This window comes from Egretta garzetta, unplaced genomic scaffold, assembly GCF_000687185.1.
Source record: "Egretta garzetta isolate BGI_Z169 unplaced genomic scaffold, ASM68718v1 scaffold54, whole genome shotgun sequence".
Classification (NCBI taxonomy): domain Eukaryota; kingdom Metazoa; phylum Chordata; class Aves; order Pelecaniformes; family Ardeidae; genus Egretta; species Egretta garzetta.
The window spans coordinates 451,892-474,093 of record NW_009259313.1 but is presented as its reverse complement, the minus strand read 5'-3'; the positions used below and the strand labels follow the sequence as shown (position 1 = coordinate 474,093).

Sequence of the window (22,202 nt, the reverse complement as noted above, 5' to 3'; positions counted from 1 at the left end):
TTCCTTCTCTGTTCATTTTTGAAAGTTCACAGTTTCTTAAAAGCTTGGCTGTGAGTAGGGAGAAGTGGAACCTCAGCCTTTAGGGAACTGAGCAATAAGAAACAGAGTCCAAAAGGGCAGAAATTAGACAACGTGAAGTGAGAGATGGAAGCTGAACTGCTGCTGACATTTTCATTAGCTGCTCTTCTCTCTTTTGGGTGACAGCCTACTTTCCAAAAGGAGCAGAAAGGTTCAGATTTTTCTAACACCTTGCAGGTTCCTATCCATCATTGTCTTCTATCCATCTTGATTTTACACAGTGTATCTGGTTTTCCTGTTTTAAAAAAAATAATTGTCCTTGGTTTGGTTTTTTTTTCAGCAAAATAATAGGGATTTTATTTATATTTTAATACTTAATTTAGTATATTTCATTTACCAGGAGAAGTAATTGAGTACGTGATGGGTACTTTTTCACTTACAATGCTCTGATGTACTAGTTCCTAACAGAACTCTCTTGACTTTGGTTACAGCTGAGCCAAACTGATGGTAAATAAATGAAGTTGCATGCTGCAATGTTGATTCCAGACCTGATCATGGGTCAAAATGAACTTGTGCTGCTTTTTACCTGTTAGCATGATTCCATGGTGGTAGCTTTTAGTAAAGATGGAGACAGCCATGGGTATCCTAGGGAGATAGCTGTAGGTATCCTAAAACCTTTCCAGGGTAATTCTGCCTTCGTAGTAGTCACTGGAAGTGTAGTTGTGGGTCAAGTACATTTGATAGTGTGGGAGTTTTGATTTAAGATGATGACTCCTGGAAAGGAAAAAAACCCCCAAATTTCTACAAAAAGTTCCTGGATCAGAATTTTTGTATATATCATAATTTCAATATTCTCATTTTTCTTCCAGTATGTAGGTTTTGTCCTCATCTGTACATACAAATACAATACTTTTATTTACAGTGGTCGCTTAAACAGTAATAATGAACTTATATAGTAGATGAAATGTTTCTGTCAATTTTTTTTAATAAGAAAGTTTTAAATCATAGGTTGAGGTCAGAGAAAGAGGAGAAGAAAACCTAGAATTGCAGCCCAAAGCTGACAAGAACTGCCCACTAAAAATAGTTGACCTTGCTATGTGCAAATGGTCTTTTAGCAGATTTAGCCTCCCTTGCTGCCAAAGTCATCCTCAGTTTTCAGAACCCGAAGGAAAAACTATTCTATTTATTGCTAGGTCTTCCATTTCTAAAGTAAACTGTAAACATTTTTTCTCATCTTTATCTTACTTAGAGAAACTCCCTTTCAAAACTAGTAAATGTGTATAAATGTGTAGAGTGCTTTTCATTTGCGTGTGAATCGGCTGACCCAACTATTTTTCTGTTCTGCTGTTTTCCCATTAAGCCACTTCTATCCAGGGAAAGCTTTTAGTAGGTGTTTTGTCCTGATAAGCAATGTGTAAATCCCTTGCCTGGCCTCCATCCCTTGCAGTGTTGCCTTTTACACCACGCTTGGCAAGTGCTAACAGCCTGGCCTGTGCTTGCTTGACAAGTAAATCACTGGGTGCTGGTTTGCTAGTCCAACAACTTGCACAAAAAGATCAAATGGGTATTTCATGGGCACGCGGGAGTTTGCCCTGGTTTTTCTTTTCCTTGGTGGTGGAGCCCTATCCACTCTGGGGGAGCTGATACCTTTCAAGTGGAAATGGTGATGTTTGGGGAGACCGTGTTAAGAGCTATGAAGAGCTTGGCTTAAAAGCTGGGGCAAGGGCTTGGTAGTAAACTTCAGGCCACCTGGTCAAGGGTCTTATGGGCATTCTTCAGCTGATACTGTGCGTAGAGCCCAAAAGGGTGAATGGGGAACAAGAGGTCTCTTTGGCTGCAGTGGTAGCTGCTGGATGATCAGCATTTTGGAAAGCTGGCCTCTCTCTTGCCTTAAATGTCTGCACACAAACTTAGAAGTCTGCTTCCCTTTCCCTCATCTTCTTGTCAGCATAAAAAATCAGCTTCTATCTCACAGAATTTTCTCTTTGAACAAGTAGCTGAAAGAAGCCAATATTTTGCATGGAATTTAACATGCCACAGATAAGGCACAGGTTTGCTCTGTGGAGGGCAGTGAGACAAATGCCAGGTTCACCTGCACAGGAGACTGCAAAAGCTGAGAGGGAGCTCTAGTGATGCAAGTCCTCCCTTGTCATCTGTAGATGAGTCCGAGTTATACGGGCAAGAGAAGTAAAGGTGTCACCACTCAAGCTGCTGGTGAACCAGGGTGTGTTACGCCAAGATGGACTCACACAGTGCATGCTTTCTCTTAGCCCTCATGGTTCTTCCTCCTCTCCTGCCTTATCAGCCGCACTCGCTCCATCTCCACTGACTCTGTACGCGGTTCTGTACCGGTCCCTGGCATCCGAAATGTGTTGCTAAGAAGTAGAAGTTGTAAAAGAGGACCTAAGCACAAGCTTGGGTGTGCACCAGGGGAATAATAGCTGTAATGACACTCTCATCCTTAGAAAACTTACATTTGGTAAGGATGCTTAAGGCATTTCTTTACCTGCTGTGCAGTATGTCCACATTGGTTTTATTTCACAATGTGAATAGAAGCCTGTGGGTAAATGCTTCATCACTTTCTGTGGGTTGGAAGTGGATCTCAGCCTCTCAACTCAACTACAGTGTATCTACACTAACTGTGTCAGAACTTAATTGGTGCCACAATTTTTCCCCCACTATTTTTAGGTCTCAACAGCTATTTATCTAACCTGTTCTGAGACTATATGCAAATGACTGGAAAGTCCCAGTCATTTGTACAGTCTAGTGAAGAGAATGAGAAATATCTAAACAATCAAACTGAAAGTCACCCTCCCTAATTTGTGTTCAGTAAGTTCCACTTACAAAAAAAAAAGTCATGCCTTTCTGATCACTCACTCACCCTCCTCAATCCCCCTCAGATTGCTTGGAAAAATAGGACAGCGATGAAAGTCAAATTAGAATGGAAACTGCCACCTGCTGTAAAAGTTGTCTTAGGAAAACTCTTATTACACTTTATCTGTCAGAGCAAAACTGTAAATAAAATATAAAGTGACAGCTTATACACCTGCATAGTCATCATGCTTGTAATTTTTTCGCTAGTATTTGAAACTTCTGTACGAGACAATACCTTGTCCACCGTCTGCTTACACATTGTGCCTAACGAGGCCGTAACTGCTGCTTTTGAGAAGGTCGGATAACTCAGGGAGGAGGAGGTACAAACTTGCTCAGTAAATACTAATGCATTTCCATCCCCAAATCCACACCCTGCTCATCTGGCCTGCTGAGAAAACTGCTCTTTAGTAGGAACAGGGCAAGGCCTTTTGAACTAGCAATTCTGCTGTCAGTCCCAGCCTGACCTGATAATACCATGTGCTCCAGCTGAGTTCTGCTTATTTTATATCACCAAGGATATCACCTAAGAATACAGGCACTGAATAACTAAATACATGAACGGTACTTGTTACAGCAGTTACCGGAGCTCCATTATCTTTAATCCAGGTCCTTACATTCACCTGTGACAGCAGCGTGCCAGCTGGGTGAAGGAACCTGCAGGATGCTCAGGCTTTCACTGGTGCCCATAATAAAATTACGAAGCGCAAAAATCAGCCTAGTGTTACAGCTAGACAAAATGAATAGTGCAACATCCAGACATCTCTAAAGCCACGTGTTCCCTCTTGGACGTGTACTTGTCTTGGGAAAGGGCAAAACTCCTGTCTTACTGCACAAAATTCTGCCTAAAAGAAGGGGGTTCCTAGAAATGGTTCTGCAGCTCTGTGACAAGCTGCTTTCCCAGCAGCTGCCCGCAGGTTTGGTGCGTGTCCTGAGCTCTGAGTAGCAAAACTTTTTGTTTAGCTTCAGTGGGAGGTATATCTCTGCTTACAAGCCTGTCATACGCAACCCAGTCTAATAAATATTCCTGGTTTTCCCCTTTCTTACACATAGCTGTCCCTGGACCTCTACCACACGGAGGATGATATCTACAAGCTCTCACTGGTGCTGGAACCAAGGAACTCCAAATCTGTAGGTCTTCTTTTACTGCATTTTGACATATTGCTTATTTTCCCTGCATGCAGTTGATTACGTTTTTAAATGACAGTTGATGTGTTTCCTTATGTGTATTCACATAAAACTTTTTAGTGTGCATGCTTGTATAGTAAACACAGTCACTCTTTATAGGGTTTAGTGCATATTGGGAGAAGTAAAGAGTAAAACATGCCAGGCTTCAATTTTAATTATTTTTCATCAAAACCTCCGCAAGTCCTGGAAAACATAGTTCTGCTTTATGTGAAGATATCCTTTGTAAGTTTACATCAATTATTTATTGCATGACCATACTTCATTTTCTGGATGCTGGTGCAGTACTATAAAACAACACTGAGCCCAAAGATTGGTTTTAGGTAAGGCACAGCATTAGCTGTAGTGTTTTAAAAACTGTCTGCTTATGTAGAATTGGCTGTAGCTTCAGCTCTCAAGCAATGTGTAAACACCTGAGAATAAATACTAATTTTCTGTTAGTATGTGCAACTTGAGGTAATGCTGCATTGATGCATTTTTCATTATGCTTTGCAAGTCTGAGGATACAGATAAATCTCCTAATTAATAGTTGAATTTCATTTAAAGTATTACTCTCTCTTCTGTTGCCAAGGTTTGGGAACTCCTCTTCCCTCTGAGCATTTAATCAGTGCATTAACATCCTTATTACCTATCCTGTACAGCATGTGATGCTCTCAGGCTGAGCCCTCTCAAGCCTGACACCAGCAGAAACCAAGGGTGGTTGGAAGTGCTTAGCAGGGTGTGAGACCATGGTCCGGTGGTCTGAGGTGATTCATTGCAGTGCTTTTTACATTTCTGAAGTATTCTTAAAAGCAAGAAAGGAAGCAGAACCCCTTAATTTCCAAGTATAGGGCTTCTCTGGATTTTAAGATAGTTCATCACTCTTGGAGACTGGTTTGAGGACTCTGTGTGTGTGCTTTCAACGGTGGATGATGAGCAATAGTAAGGAAGCTGCTGAATATTTCCGCATTAGTTAATCAACACTAACTCAGTTTGAATACCTGGAATTTCATTGCTGAGTCTCCAGGCCTTGTTGGATATGATTTGGCTGCAACAGTTCCCATTTATTGCAGTCATTCTGGCTCCCTCACGCTCCCATTACTGCCAGCAAAGCTGTCGAAGGACTAATGGGCCACAACTATAAATGAAGAAAATAATCACATTGCCAGCCTGAGCTTTAAGAAGGACAAAAGCAATATAAACAGTGCTGTGAACTTTAACAGTACCCAGCAATTGTGGGAGACTTCTGCATAAGGATCAATGAATAACCAGTGACATTGAGCTGTTGCAGCACCCTGATGGGTAAAAAGCTACAGCTGAATCGACAGAAGCCAGACTATTTGAAGCATACTTCTCTTTGATGGAGTGCCAAAGCACACAAACTCTATTAGAGGGGAAAGAATCTGTAGAGCTTTTGCATGTGGAAAAATCTGTCAAAGGCAATGCGACAGCGTAGTTATATCATTCCAACTGTTCCTTGATTTATTGTTGTATGGGTACAACTCCCATGCAGGTGCACTGCAGAGGAAGGGCCCCATGCTGCTGCAGTCGTTTTTGAGGCAGACGTGGAGCTGAGCCATTAGCATACGAGCCCGCTGTCAACGGGGCCCTGAGCAAGACTTTCATGCTGCTAAAACTGGGAGGAGGCTCTTCAGTCAGTGTAGCAGCCTAAAAAAATACTGAAGACTGACCGCCAGTTGTATCATAGCATCTCCCTCTCACGCTGTCCTGCCTTCCCCTCGCATTAGTTATCTTCTTGTTGGGAGTTTTCACTAGTACAGCTGTTGGCTAAGGACCTCTCTGCCTGGTACTGTTATGCCCCTGAAGACACACCTACCTAGATTTTTTGCTTTTGAGTCGAATTTATTCCAATGCCAAAATACACAGATTGTTTGCATCCATCTGAAAATGCTTTTTCAGTCGATGATAGCGTTGTCCCTGTGCTGGTGAAACAGGCAGGAGGTACAGGCTGAATCACGAACCGCATGACCAGATACAGTATTTCTGAGTGTTCAATAAATTCAGCTAGGTAGTCCCTGGATGCTGGTTAGTACCTTTCCTCAGAGCATGCATTTCAGATAAATAAAATGATGGTTGTTCGTACAAGTCTATGAGTGAAACAGGAGGAACGGACATTTCCCTTTGGCTTGTGGGCAGTAACATGAAGCTTCACTGCAGCTTGTCCAAAAACATAAATATTGAATGAGGCCTCAAAGGAAATAGCCCAGAATAAAGAGGCATGCTCCAGTGGATTCAGTCTCTTTCTGCTATTTAGCACTCGGCCCAGCAGGAGGTAAAAGCTCTCTGTCAGGACTGGGTAGTCTAGCACCGCTCTGACACTTTGGTACTGGTTCTTTGAGTCTCTTTAGTCTAAGATTCGTTTAAGAGAAGACACATTTCACATTTCTTCTCTGACTGTAGCTGTAAGAATATCACAGTATTGGCATGTTGCATGTTATCATGTAACATGTCATCTCTAAAAGATTCCTGCATTTCTGCATATTTTTAGAGCAAAACCATTTGCCAGCATGTTGATCCATCATTGTATGGTGGCATTAATTTTAGGATTAAAACATTCTGTAAGCGCTTTTGGAATATAGAGCTGGATGTCCAGGTTCACTGTATTTCCTGTTGGAACTGAATTCTGTGGATATAAGGATTTTTTTTCTTCCTTAATCTTACCTGTGCAGATCTGTATGATGAGTCAAGAGCCATTGAGGAACTGATAAAAGCTGTTCTGACAATTGAATAAGGAAAAGCCAAATGTATAAAGCAACCCACTAACATATCCTTTTTTTTTTCCCTACCAAACATGGTAGAGTATGACCTTGTGACCGTTTTTCATCTCAATGTCAAGGTCTACAACACCTTTGTTATACACAGTAATACTGTAACATTTTTACATGGCTTAACGATCTCCCTCTCAACTCACACCAGTTCATAGGCAGACAGACGGGATCCAGATCTCTTGCTCATCAGCTTCTGATGCTGTGGGCCATCTCCCTTCAGATCCAAACCATGCTGAACTTTTTCTGCTTGACACTGCTTCACCTGCCGGCTGTCCAGTGGCAGATGCAGGAGAAGGCCAGTATGCCTCGCAGCATTTTTCATGCTGCCTGGTGGTTTTCGAAGCCTTACCTGAAACTGTGTTGGGGTTTGTCCTATATTTTCTACTTGAACAAGCCAAGCTGCGTGCCAGAGCTTCTCCCAAAGCACCGTAGTGGCGTGCAGGGAGTCAGCTTGCGTGCTCTGTTTATCAAGTGAGCTGTCAGCTACTGTTTCGTCAGGACCAAGCTGTTTCCAAGCTGCCTGGTTTTGCTTCTGAGTTCACCGGGCACTGCTGCTGCTGGTGTAGCTGCGAGGTGGCAGGGAGAGCCCAGCTGAAGCTGTTAGCAGAGGCAAGCAACCCTTTAAAACCTTGCCCAATGTTTTGCTAAGCACATTTTTACAGCACAGGGAGTCCAGCAGTTTGTGGTTGTAGCACTGACATACAGAGCTGCTTTTAGCAGGAAATTCAACTTCTTAATTCAGATTTTAAAATCTTCATGTTCTGATCCATCTCTCAGCAGCCTACCTCCCCGACGACCCCTAACAAGCCAGTAGTGCCACTGGAGTGGGCATCTGGAGTGGTACCAAAACCCGACTCTACCGTCATTAACAAGCACATACGAAAGCTGGTGGATGTAAGTATTTGGAAGAATATACTGGTCAAAGAGAATGATATCATTATAATCCATTTCAAGCTTTTCAAGAGATTGTTAGCATTGGGATGAATTTCAGACATCTGATAACAAATTTGAGCCTTTACTGCTACTTTCAGAAATACTTATTTTATTCCCGCAGTCAGTGATGGTGTTAGTAAGCAGGTTTCTCGATACGAAGGAGCAAACTTGCAGGAGCATCCAAAGCCTGACTGCTGTTCAATAGGTTTGATGAGCAAATATGAATTCAGAGGGCAAAGTTGAGTTTTTGCAGCTCTAGCCACCCAGCTTATGTCTGGTAACAGACAGCTGGAAACAAAAATGCTCAGAAACAAGGACTCACGCGTTACTAGGTCCAGAGAAGGTTTCTGGAAACACTATTTCTGGTTTTAAACTTGCTGTCATTTTAACTGTCCAGAGCACACTACTTATGGTAAAGAAAGCACTGTCTTGGTATCCTTTAAAAATCTGGGCATGCGGTCATGAAGAATTATAGCTGGGATCTTTCAGCTTCAGTTTGGAAGGTGACGTGTTAGGTAATGCGAACAAAACCAAACACTACCAGGTTCCTTTGGAGAGACTGAGCCCTGTTGTGTTGGTGTGTAAGGGACTTTTCGCTATGGGAGCAGCATGCAGAGGAACCAGGAATGTGTTGTAGATAATGAAGCAAGATTTCCTTCTGCTTTTCACAAATCAGTGACTAAGTCTGGGAGGAACTATTAAATTCTCACCTCTTCTGTGTTACAGGTCATTAATTGGGATAATGTTGTTACGATAACTTAAAGTCTTCAGTTCTCTCACTTAGACTTCAAATATATCTCATGGTTTACTTTTTGTACGTGTTCTTTCTTTACAAAAGATTCATTTTTCTCTTAATGTGGGATGCCAGAACTGCACATGCTGTTCCTGCATTGCTTTTGTCAGTGCCATATGTGTTGTTAAAAATCACTCCACATCCAAACCTCTCTTTGATAGCTTGTTTAAATAGGAGGTCTGTTGCAACTCCTTAATCTTTCCAGAATGTGCTGGGTGGGGGGGTTGTTCTTGTTCCCATGGGTGAGGGAGATGTGGTCCCCCATTCCACAGTTTTGGCCTGATTCAGGATGTATGATCTTGAGTTTGACAGGATTAAAACATGGTTTGGGGCTGTTATGGATACAGCTTACCAAGAGGGCACTTGTACAGCTGTCTTCGTTTTGCCAATCTTTGTCATTTACTAGCTGCTTTGAGTTGTGCTTTAAGGCATTGGTTGTGTTACCAGAAATGTTGAATACTACTTGGGTTCCCTCTTGATTGTTTATTTTTGAGGTCTGCCAGTCATTGGTTACAGGTCATTTGATAGATGCTTAGAAATTGGCTTCATCACTTTCTCCTTAAAATCAGGACAAGGCAAACACCTTTCAGAGGCCTCAGTATAGTAAATTCTTCTCTTTGTCAACCTAATTTTAGTCTAACGAGAGTCTGTGCTTCAATACGTGTCTTTCAGATGGTCACATTAACTTTGACACTCATATTTTTCCCATAAGCATCATACGTAGCTTTAGCGCCCCTTGCACATCTCTGCAATCAGTGAGACAGAATATAGTAACTCCTTAGCAGCTAAGGAGGGCTTCCGTTACTTTACGCAACCTTTTAAATTTGATCCCATGTCTGTTTTTACTCAGTGGCGAGCTGGGGTGGGTTGATGGGAGGGAGTGGTTGTTAGATACAAAGAGCTCATGACCTGGATGTCAAAGTATTGGTAAAAAATCAGATTGAAACAATACTGTGGCAGAGCAGAGGTGACCAACTAAAAGAGAGTGAAACCAAAACCACCTGAAATACTCATAGGAAAGCTGCTGTTGGGTTGTTTCTGGTTTATTTCTTTTTTTTTTTTTTTTTTTTTGTGATTAAAAAGCATACTTAATGAAGCAAAGGGAATGCGCCACATGGGGCAGAATTCTAGTGACATTTCCAATAAAGAAGAAAAATAAAGGAAGAATAATTATGTCTGAAGAGGTGTGAAGGATCATCACTAGATAAATACTGTGGTCAAGTTTTCTTTAAAAATTAGCCATTTTTTCCCCTACAGTCCAATAAATATGCATACTGAAGTACCAAACAGGAATAAAAGGAATAAAACAAGGCTGCAGAGCATCTGATTAGTAATGTTGAACATTAAGTTACATGTAATTGTAAGGTTCAAGAGCTGGTATAGGTTCAGGGTAGGCTACATATTAGGACAATTATTTTTATTTTTTTTTTCCCAGTCTGTCTTTAGGAACTACGATCATGATCACGATGGCTATATTTCTCAGGAAGACTTTGAAAGTATAGCTGCCAACTTCCCCTTTTTGGACTCTTTCTGTGTGCTGGACAAAGACCAGTAAGTTTGGAGATTTCTTTGTGGGGTTTTTTTTCTTCGCCTCAATTTAAATTTGATGAAAAACAAATAGTGAAGATACAGTGTCTCCCAAGCTCCTTGTGTCTGACATTTCACTTAAGGAACTGAAGATCACTGAAGGCTGAATTCTGTTCTCATTTAACTTCTTATGCTGTAGTCGGTTCTATAAGCCCACGCAGTCTGGAGTCTAGAGTACCACCAAATTACAGTGGAGATGCTGTATCCAGACCAGGCATCAGACTGATGGAACAAATTAGTTGTGTACGGGACAGGGGAAATGAGTGTATGTAGCATAGAGAGGGTAACAAATATTCCAGGAGGTATATATTATATATATATATTTCCTTGCCAGTCGGGCTTGGTAATTCTTGTTACCCAGAATCTCTTTGGCTGTCAAGGCTGGTGGTCAGCCAGGGGCATAACCACTTGGTCTGTGTAGGCAGTAAGTCAAAATCCTTCACTTAATGGCCTGGTCTGTGCTCTGATACCGTGAGCAGGTGAGAAAGCAAGGTCCAGTAAGTTCAGTGTTGACAGTTTAATGAAGGATAAGAACCACAAAGGCTCGGAGGGTTTTTTTCCTGCCAGGACTGTTCCAGCTCTTTCAAAGAATTTATTTTGTGTGCTGCATGCTTTTTGCAATGAGAAAATCCTGAATTGTTCACTGCCGCAAGCAGTGACGGATCTACTCTACTTTTTTTTCCATAACAGAGATGGTCTTATAAGCAAAGAAGAAATGATGGCTTACTTTCTGAGAGCTAAATCACAGTTCCAGTGTAAAATGGGACCAGGGTTTACTCATAACTTTCAGGAGATGACCTATCTTAAACCAACTTTCTGCGAGCACTGTGCAGGATTTGTAAGTATGTTTTTAATAATAGTATATCTTAAACACATTTTTTTACCATTTAACGTAGACAGGGTGAAACTGGCTCCACACATCACTTAAAGTCTCTTGGCCAAATATCTTGTTGCACTCAGAAGCACAAAATATTTACTCATGTTGTAGCTGTGCTATCCAGTTTTGTTTTAGTGGTTCCTGAATACTGGCATTTTTACGAATTACTGTTGCAGGGGAAAAAAATAAAATTATGTTAGCTAAAGGATATTAGAGACTGTATGAATGGCCTTACTTGGTTTATCTTAAGTTCTTTAATTTGGCTTGATTTCCCATGTAAACAAGCTCAAGGGAAAATGGGTGTCTGGAACAGAGGATGTAGATGAAGCAAAAGCCGTTCTTTCTCAGGAAATTGCACATGGCAACATAGCTATGTTCATAATTCTCTGAATGGCCATAACAGCCTTAATCCCTTCTCTATTGAATTAACAGATCTTCTAATTTGGTCAAGAAATCCAAAGTGCTTCCAGCAGTTCTGTACAATAAGATTTTTTTTAATTTATTTGATTATTTTTTTTTAATCTGCTTTTTCTCTCAGCCATAATTTACCAGATGCCACTTATTAGAGTGCTTTATGCACAGCTGGGAAATGATTGGGTTTGTGAATATTTGTGGTGCTTGTAAACCTCCTTCAACTTTTTCACTTCAAACCAAGTATAGTAAAGAAAAAGGAATTCCGATGATTTAAAAGTTACATGAAGTTATACTGAAATCAAATGTCCACATTTAGACAGCTTAAGCAATAAGGGCAGAGGCCCATGTCTTCTGTTTACGTGTGGCCCACGTACAGGGTGTAAACCCAGAACATGGGCTCTGCTCTCCAGCGCAGATCTGCCTCTGCTGTTGGCAGCAAAATCTCCATCTTGTACTCTATGAACTTTTCCACTAAGTAGTATTTTTTTGTGGCTGAAAGTAACAATAACAGCACTAAGTGCAAAAACGTGCCTCTTTTCACACCAGCTCTGGTGTTCCTGCTCTTTTCTGTGCTCCCGTCTTCCGCTTGCTTCTTTTATGATGCATCTGTCTTGTTCAGATGCTCGTGGGCCCTATCGCAACCGCTGATCAAGGCCACAGGGAAGAAGGAATTCCACCTATTTCCGCTAGAGCTGCAAAAACCTCGGAGAGGACATGGTCAATGCTGATTCAGGAGCGTGCTGGTGGTGGGCTCTTGAGCTGACAGCTCCAGCAGACCGATGGGGCAGGGGCAGTCACTGGCCTGAGCCTGTTGTTTCAGGCTGCCTGCAGCCTCAGGAAGACATCATTACGTTTGTGACACTCAGTTCATGTTTGGAAGGCTTCCGTAGCAAAGCAAGGCCCAAGGACTGCCCTGCAATGTCCTCTCCACCAGATATTTTTCTCCTGCATCAATTTGCTAATTGGCCATTGCTGGATTTTTTCACGTCTCCCTGATTACATCCAGTGCAGGAATACAAATGAGTAAGGGGTTGTACAGGAAATGGAAATAAGGTCATTTTTCCTGTCAGCTCACCAAAGTCATTGGCATTGTCCTGTGGATGAGTTGGGCTGATAGGACAGGAACCAACTACAAAATCTGCTGTGCGTTTGTTCTGCATTTCAGTGCTGCTCATCCATGGGTGGAAACTTAATTTCGAACTGATGAACTGATTCACAGTCAAAATAATGTGCACTGACAGTGCAGCAGGATGAATTGACATGGCAGTGCAATGTGTGCAGTATCCAATAAAATATCTGTTATTAAAATGATATGAACTTTAAAGGTCAGGCTGAAACCTAATTCCATTAAGCAGTGCAAAACTGATATGCCCATGGCCGGCCACAGTTCTGTCCCACAGCCTGAGTTGTGCCCCGTGGCAGGGTAGGTGACCAGCCATCCCACCAAGCTTTATAATACAAATTTGCACAGATCCTCTTACCTTGGAGCTGGCTCAAGCCAGATTTGAAGCAAAGCTGTGTCAGACGGCTTCAAAGCTTTAAGTTGGAATTCATGGCACAGCACTTCCGCTAAGCTTCGCTGCTGTGTGTAATCACAACAATGGCACCAAACTTGCGTAGGAAGAAGGTACACAGCTAAGAAGGTGAGGAGAAAGCTCTTCAGTGGGAACAGATTAGAGCTTAAAGTCTCTTATGGTCATCCTGGCAAAGAGAGCTGGGAAAAAAAGTCATGTAAAGCTGAGCAGCAACAGCCCTGCTGCTCTTCTAAGAGAGGGCTGGGGGTCTCTGCTGTCGCTGCATCACCACCAACATTAGCAAGAAAAGAGCAAGCAGCAGGCTTTCCATGGACCCTTCTACCACTGTTGTCCCTTCTGTTCTTTACTCACCTTTCTTCCACCCTGTCTAATCTATTTGGCTTTTCCAAGCCCCCATTTTTCCTTGCAAATTCTTTTTTGCAGTGTATGGATTTTTTTTTTCTCCCCAGAATATTCCTATTCTGTTTATTTTACTCTTTTCTTTGTATTCTGAATGTTCTCCAGCTCTTCCTTTTCAACATTTCCTTAATGACCATTCACCCCCTGCACACTGTGCATGGGTTCTTATAAATACGGTGAGAAGCCACGTGCAGTTTCAACTGCCTGGGTATGCTCACCCTCCCCAGCCATGTTTTGAATGATGTCAGGATAAATAAACACCGCAGTCCCCGATCTTTTTCCTTTAATGCTAAGGCTAGAAAAACTGTCCCTTCTTCTATCTGCCTCTCAGAGTGAAAATGCTTGTTTTTATAAAGCAATGGCTGTAGATACAGCGTGTCTGAGTGTATAGATAATGATTTGCTAGGGAATTGTCCTACTTCCAAGCAATCCTGCTCAGGCTGCAGTGAAAGCTTCCCAAAAGTGGGACTGCACACACTGCCTCCTGGAAGTTTAGCATTTGGTTTTTATGTAAACCAACAAGGACAGCTTCTGGGAGGAGGCAAAGATGGAATTCAGTGTTTTTTCTGCCTGTTTCAATCTTCAACCTTTTTTATTTTAACAGAAAAAGTCAGGCAGACAAATCCAGTGGCTAAGGCTGGGTGTGCTGGGGACAAGTATTGGAACCAAGAATGTAATTTTTATCCCCAGTGGTATTTTTTTCTGCTGTGTTTGAATGGCATGGGTCATTCATGTATCTTGAGAATGGATGTACACTGGAAATTCCCTTGCAGATAACATTAAGTGAGCCTAAAAGCAGAACGTGCTCTGCTGGTTTCAGTGAGCTTGAGATAATGGCCATTTTTCACCCGTTCCTGGAAGCAAATGTCATCTGTGTCTCTCCTTCTCTGGTAGTCCCACTGTGAGTAGTAGAAATCAGGGGGAAGCCACCCAAGTCTTATCACAATTAGAGGGGGAGGTCTGCCTAACAGGAAGGGTGTTAAGTGCAGTTATATCCTGTTTGTGCTTTTGGAGCCATTGGTACTTCCTCATTGTGACCTTGTTTTCCTTCCGGCTTTCTTTTCTGATTCCTTGACGTTCTTTTGTCTTTCTTTGCAGCTCTGGGGTATAATCAAACAAGGCTACAAATGCAAAGGTAAATAAATATTGCATGGATGTTTCAAGCAATAGATGGTGGGGTTTGGCACAAGTAGGTCAACTGTATTTTTTACTAGAATGACATCCAGTCATCCAAATTTTGCTTATACACTTGGTACTGTCTGTGAACAGTGACTGCTGGCATGCTATGAAGTCTCACTGCATGAGGGGACACATAGCACCCAGCAGGAACACGCAGGTTTTGTGAGCTCCAGGTCCAAAGCAGCCACTGGCTCCATGAGGTGTCACTTTCTACCAGCAAAGACCTTGCATCTTGGAAAAGCAAGTGTCCTCATCCTAACACCGAGACATCCTGAAAGATATCTGCTGAGACTTGGGGTCAGGAAAAGGTCTGCTGGCAATGCTGTCATGTACATCCGCATGCCTGTAGTGAAGCCTAACTGGTCTTGCAATGCAATAGTGGCTGAGCTAGAAATTGAGAAATATTTAATTCCTAGACTGCCCAGCAGATCTCATTGCAAGATCTTCTGCAGACATTCAACTTAAAAAAAAAGAATCCTAGAGGTCTTACAGCCTTTTCTGTTGCTTTCATAAAATGTTTAATTTCTTATGCAGTACTTGCACCATATTGAGCAGGCCAGACCAAGAATGACATTGTAGTGGTCCTCATTGGCTTTAAAGTCCTGGACTATTTCTCAAGCAGCCCAGCTCTGGCTGAAGAGCACTGTTGATTTTCACAGTTGTAGTTGCATCTCAGTTATTCACAGGGGAATATTCATGCTGGGGCTTCATGGTTGTATTTATATGCACTCTTTTCCCTCAGTCTTACACTGGCTCCCAGGAGAAAGGTGAAGAACTGGCAGGATTGGTGTTTAGGATACACCATATTCCTGTCTCCCTCTCCACCCATGAACATCTCTTCCTCAGAGAGGGGTGGGGGAAAAGTCCATGGCTAAACTAAAGTATGTAATTCAGCTAGTCCTGATTACTGAGCAGCTACAAAAGGGCTAGCTGGGGTCTATGCTTTTACTGGTAGGATGAGGGAAGGAAGACAGGGCTTTGTCAGAGCAGCCCTGTAAACTCAAGGTCTTAAAGCTGAGCTCTGTCCTGTACCACTGCTTGTGACAGTGGCCCAGTGGAGAGAGAGCAAAAGTGGTTCTGTAGAGTCAAAATTATAGGCAATGGAGCATTAGAGAGCAGAGCTGCTCACTCAGATCTTAAAGCGGTCAACAAGTGTGATTAGTGCCTGCCCGTGGTTGCAGCAGCTGCCCCTGCTCTGTAGGCCAGCAGGACTGGAGTGCTGCAGCCACTGTGACTTCTGCCTTGGAGCACAGAGCTCCCATCTTCTGTTTTGACCCTCCGACGCTGTGCAGGCAGGGGGAGGGCGGGAGTTCACCTGCTCAGAGCTGCTGCTTACCCCAGCACTGTGGATAATGAGAGAAGGCCAGACTGTGTGGTCCACGGGTGATGAAAGAGGTTCTCCACTGCCAAGAGAGATCGTTATTGTATTGGCTGGGGTGGGAGTGTTACCTTTAGGGCAGACAAAACCACAGCTGGGCAGGTACTTCTGCATTAGTCATATGAACAAGGTGATGGGAGAAACCAGAACTCTCACCCATCATGCTAGAGCTGCTGCCCCAAGCAGAATGGTTCTTTTAGCAGAGAGTTATAAGCACAACACTTTGGCAATGGCTCACAAAATGTTAGGTCATGGAGCAGCAGCAAAGAAACAAGGGAGATGGACATTTTCAAACAAGGGCAAGGGACCCCTGTGTTTGGGGGACTCATCTTCCACCCTTGGGCCCTTCCTTGCAGATAAGATCTGTACTGCAGTCACACTTCAGATAAATGTACCTAGTGATGAGTGTATCCACAGTGATGCACAGCCCAGCAGAGGTTAGGTGGATGAGCCACGTCCACAGAGCTTACTCTGTGCTGATGTTGCTTGCTGAGCTACTTAGACAAGTTCTAACCTACAGTGGTCTACGCTGACCTCCAGCTCTGCCAGAGGCTCAGAGTATGGACACTCCAGTGTCTTCTGACCAAGTGTGTTTACTATAATGGGTTAAATTAAAAAACCCACAACTTTTTTTTGGAGATTCAAGCAGTAGAAGAGAGGCTTTATGCATGGCATACACAGGACCATACCAGTAATTCCAGGTCTCTTCCTTGAAACTAATTTCTGATGAAAATATCATCCCCCTCTTCCCTTCTGCTGCCAGATTTCAATTAATGGCTGCCATGGAAATGATCCATTTTTTGTAACGCTCTTTGCACAAAATGATCCATTTCTGTAACTCCCTTCACACCTTCTGTCAAAGTACTTGGTCCTTCCAAGTCCCTCCTGGTATCTGTCTGCTAATAGCCCTGAGGGATTACCAGATAATTGTGGCTTTCCATTTGGTGACTTGACAATTCTTTTCTATACAGATTGCGGTGCCAACTGTCATAAGCAATGCAGAGACCTCCTTGTGCTGGCGTGCAGGAAATTTTCCAGAGGAACCTCAGTAGGCAGCAACCATGGCTCTCTGCCTAGCAGTCCATCTCTGCCTCCAGGTGAGACCACTTTTGTTCCTATTTTAAACCATTTCTGGAATCCTCTCTAACAGCCAGTGTCCTTGCTGCCATTTTTAATTTTTCCTTTGTATCAAGGCACAGAGCAGCACATATAATTTCCACTGCACTGTGGCTTGTGTTCAGTGCTCGGACCGCAACATACCTTGCTGAGTGATGGCCTTAGTCTCCTGCCTGAGGCTCCCTATCCTCTATACTTGGCACCCCTATCCCACCTGAAAAGAAATAAAATTCTAATTAGGGAAATTGTACTTCTCCTTGTAAGCCACTTAGGGGCAGGGGCTGGGAGACACAGGGCACAATTCTAGCTCTGCCTTATCCCCTGAGCGTGCAGATGGAGGGAGAAGGAAAAGTACACGCACAAAGCCAGAATCCATTTCCAGGCAGCATATGGATATTTCTAATTACACCACTGCTTCATATAGGCTGTTACCTCCCCCCCGAAATTGTACTTCTCCTTGTAAGCCACTTAGGGGCAGGGGCTGGGAGACACAGGGCACAATTCTAGCTCTGCCTTATCCCCTGAGCGTGCAGATGGAGGGAGAAGGAAAAGTACACGCACAAAGCCAGAATCCATTTCCAGGCAGCATATGGATATTTCTAATTACACCACTGCTTCATATAGGCTGTTACCTTCCCCCACGCCCCAGGCTTAAGTTATCTTTTTGTAAAGATCTTGAAATAGAATATTTAAAATGAACAATTCCACCCTCTCTTTCAGTCCAAGATGAAGTATTTGAATTTCCCAGTGTTGCTGCGGAACACCAGGACCTCGACAGCAGAGCTATCACCCTCGTCACCGGCTCTTCGCGGAAAATTTCAGTGCGGCTGCAGAGGGCCACCACCAGCCAAGCAACGCAGACAGAACCCCTGTGGCACGAGCCAGGCTGGAATGATTCAGGTTCCCATACTTTCCCCAAAATGAAGTCCAAGTTCCACGGCAAAGCTGGGAAGAACAAAGGCTTTGCAAAATGGGAGAATGAAAAGCCCAACGTGCAGGCTGATATAGAGCTAGAAGCTGAGGCCCCACAGCACATACAGGATCACAATGGAATAGAAACCCTCCCGGAAAGACAAGAATCGGAGGTGAGTGACAGAAGAAGCCAGGACAGTTTAAAAACTGCTGGAGTCTGAGGTCTATAAGGTGATTTTATCAATTTCAAGATGCTTTTTCATTCAAATTTGCCATTGCTTCTTGCACAAGAGCTGCTTTCAGAAGAATGCCAAATCATCCGTAAATATCTATTTTCTACACTGCAGCGTGCATTTACTGTGACACTGTCGGGGTTTGGCTCTTGGTGTCAATATGTGCTTTTAGGAGCTGGGCACTTTTCTTTTTGAAAGTCATTAAAATAGCCTGGTGGATCTCTCAGCAAATTCTGCGCTGTTGTACCCTTGCAATGCACAGTTCAGGGCTCCACGCCAGATTCAGAAGAACTAACATTCTGATAAATGTACAGTTCCAGGCTAGGGCAGGATATTGGTCTGATTTCTGCTGCTGTCACCCATAAAGTTCATTCTTCCAAAGCCTCATGGGTTTATTGACCGTCTTTGCTAGCACCTAAGTGCCTATTTTCTTTTGGTTACAGGATAGCTGATTGCTCACCCTGAAGCACAGAAAGATGAAGATGACAACTGTAATACAGCAAGCGTTGATGGACTGTCACAGACCACATTTGGCCATGAGATGTTTTCCTGTACCTCGTACTTTTAAATTCAACCGTTGCCCTGTTTTCTTAGCTGAAAGGTGTTATAAAGCACTATTTATTTTCTCACGAGTAAGCCATTTGGATGAACATCGCACGGATACAACAGAACGGATCTCTGAGCTCAGTGTTTTCTCGTGTATGACTTTTGTGGAACCTTCCTCTACATGCCAGTGAGGATATATTTGGCCTCCTTTAAATATACTGCATCATCGCGGTATGTCTGCCAGCAACAACAATGGTGCGGACAGAAGCCAAGCATCTAAGTTTGTTCGATAACGCTCCTTTTCCACAGGCTCATAATCATCTTTTAAGGAAAGAAGTAGGTGTGTACGGTGATTAAATCTCAAACAACAGAACTTTCACAAAGTCCTCTATGCTGAAATTCTTTGCACACCTGAGGTATTGAATTTTGGCCATGTTTACATTGCTACAGTGAGCATATTGGAGTTCAGCACAGCGATACCAGTTCCCAGACTGGGGATCCTTCAAACAGACCGAAGGAATTCCAAGACACTATGCATATGTCTGGTTACACTGCAATGGAGAGGGGTCTTCTCCGCCAGCGCTGATTATGGTAAAATTAGCATGTAATAAACACCTTAGTTTTAAGAGTGTGTGTATGCATGTGTATGTGATACGTTTCAATCTGGTTAGCAGCCTGCACGCGTTAAGACTAAATATACTGAAAAGCAACCTCCAAATTAGCAGTTTGCTAATGTAGGATATAGCACCTGAATCTGTAATGCCCGAGAAGCAGGTTTGAAGTGGCATTTCTCAGAAGCATTAAGTGACTTAAGGAGCACAGCCCTCATCTGGAAAAAAAGACAGACAAACAGCACAAAGCTCAAAGCTGAAAGGTGCGTTCCAAATTGGCATATGCTTAATTACTCTTCTTACCCCATCACCCCACGGAAGTGGGCGTGTATGGGGAGCACACACCCTGAATTAAAGCAACCCAGTTACAAGATTTCCTACAAAATTCAAGTTATTGCACCCTTCACCAAGTTATAAGCCCTCAAAACCATAAAGTACTTTCATAGGCTTCCCTAACCAAAACTGACAGCTGTGCTCCTCTGGGGTAATTTGACTGTAAATCTGCACTGCAACTACATGATGCCTGCTCAGGTTTGCATCTTGAACCCTGCAGGTTTGCTTTGTTTTCCGACACAACTGGCTGGGGAGAGAAGAAAAAAAAAAAATGGGAACACACTCTTACTGTTTTAAACCCGATGAAGTAAGCACTGCAGGGAGTACTGATTTCCAAGCTAGGATGAGGGCCAGAAGCATCCTTAACTCTTACTGCTGTGGGCAAAGAACAGGCATTAGCAAAAATACAGTCTTTATTTCCTGTGGTGGGTCAGGTGACAGGTCACAACAGGCTGACCGCACAGCTACCGTTAGAGCGTATGGCTTGCACACAATGAAAATGATGCGGTAGAGAATTTGAATAGAGAAATTTGGTTACAATCCAGGCTGTTGATGGATCTGTTGAGATAAGCCTTTTAACACTTTATAAATGAAATGTTCATGTGCAACTTCATTCCTAACATCACGTAAGAGTTTTAAACAGCATTTAATCTGTAGACCTCAGCCTATTTCTTGCAGGCTTTTAGAAGTTAGTTGCAAGTCTTGCTCTGAAAGGTACCTGCTTTCCTAGTTCTATCAGGCCCACAAACCATGCCCATCTTCATTTTGTTGTTGGATAAGATTATGTACGAGAAACATTCTTATCTTCTCACTTACTTACTCCCCAAGATACTTACAAGCTTCTTTCCTAAACTGTTTAAGTGCTCTGTGTTCTTCAAGGAGACATTTTTTTCCTATGTATGCTGTCATCAAGGCATAGACTCACATTTATGCATGAAAAGTGACGTCTTCTACAGAAGCAGCTCCCACTTTGTGGGGGACCATTCTGCTAGCAGATAGGCTGCCTAAGTTTCAACCCACTGTAGAGGTTTCATCAAGGCATCTCTGGCAAGCCGGGTAGCTTTGGTCATTAGGTGCTTACCTCAGCAGCAGTTGCAGATCAAGCACAGCCTGCAGGCTCACACAGCTGATCCTTCTAAGCAAAATATTGCAGCATCCAAGGAGAAGGACTCGTGCTAGGTAAAAATTTCAAACACCTGCTCCTGCTGGAAACCCTTTGCTTTAGGCACTTCAAGAAGGGGAACACTGAGAGCATGTTGCTAGCAGTAAGCGTTCACAGCCATTGGAAAACTTGAGAAAAGGACACTGGGTAGAAATACAGCCTTTTTTCACCACCACCCCCATCCCCCAAAAAGGAATAGACTCATCATAGACAATGTAATAATTTAAACAAAAAAAAAAATTATTAACAGGCTGTTTGCAGCAGAACACTGATCTTCTAGTTCCACAGCAAGCACCTGGCTGGGGAGAGCTGAGAGGGCATAAGCAACCATCTTACTAAGTTGGTATAAGATGAGCTCTTTACCTCAGAGGAGGCCTGAATACATGAAATTAAAAAATCTTTTTCTCTCCTCACTTCAAATTGACATCTTTTTCTGAACAGGGGCAAGACAATTTTAGTTCCCCAATCTGGGCAAAGCAACAAAGAATTTCCTGTTTGCCTCCTCTGACTTAAAAAAAGGCAAAACATACCAGCCATCACAGTTCCTGACTGAGCTACATGCCTCTGGTGGTCTTTCTTGGTGAAATCCTGCCTGCTGGAAGTAGAGCAATTCCAGGAGACTGTCCAGGAGAAAGTGTCATAATGACAAGAGCACCGGATTCATTACGTAGCTAAAGCGAGATACAATCCCAGATGATGCTGGTTACTTCTACCACATCCATTTGTCCTTGTCTCAGTCCTCAGGATCTTTTTAAGAAACTGCGGGGAGAAGGGAGGTGTTTTTAAAACAAACCAAAACACCAGTCCCATACCACCCCCAGAAAACCACCACTACCACACACAGTGGAAAGAAGGAACATCACGCCAAACCTTATTTACAGCCTGATCTGCAAAGGCCAAAGAACACAAGCAACAAGTGTAGGTAAAAAAATGCAAGTGCTTGCACAGACCCTGTTAAGAGATGATTTGGCTGTTCGAGCCTAACCCACTAGGACTTTCTGTGCTTGTGCAAAATCTGTGCAAAGCCTCGTGCTGCAAATAAGGGAGCTTCAGCCTTGCTGTCAACTTTACATGGTAGCCCCGAGTGCTATGGAGTCAGGGGGACACCTGGCTCCTTCAGAGCGAAATGCAAAACGGGGTTTGTGCTGCAGGCCTATCCTCTGCTCTAGATCTCTTCACAGCCTTGCCCTCCTTTGCCCCCTCAGTCTTACTCAGCTTTTGGGCTTTAAAAGAGTAATCCCAGCTCTATAAACAAACATTTTCCTAGACACAAGCTATTTTCTCAGAGGAGCCTTCCCCAGGCAGGTGGAGTCGGGGGGGGGGGGAATGGGGGGCGGGGCCAGGGGACAGGC

The 22,202-nt window shown here is 43.2% G+C and overlaps 1 protein-coding gene across 1 annotated transcript in view; it reads left to right on the top strand.

The window, feature by feature from the left end:
• RASGRP3 (RAS guanyl releasing protein 3) overlaps nt 1-18,212 on the top strand; it is a 29,332-nt gene extending 11,120 nt beyond the window's left edge. Inside the window, exons 9-15 of the mRNA XM_035892005.1 lie at nt 3,943-4,020; nt 7,620-7,736; nt 10,004-10,119; nt 10,846-10,993; nt 14,479-14,515; nt 16,909-17,034; nt 17,774-18,212. Coding sequence (XP_035747898.1) covers nt 3,943-4,020; nt 7,620-7,736; nt 10,004-10,119; nt 10,846-10,993; nt 14,479-14,515; nt 16,909-17,034; nt 17,774-18,186 — 1,035 coding nt within the window. The 3' untranslated portion in view covers nt 18,187-18,212. The remainder of the gene's footprint in view (nt 1-3,942; nt 4,021-7,619; nt 7,737-10,003; nt 10,120-10,845; nt 10,994-14,478; nt 14,516-16,908; nt 17,035-17,773) is intronic.
• The last annotated feature ends 3,990 nt before the right edge of the window (nt 18,213-22,202 follow it).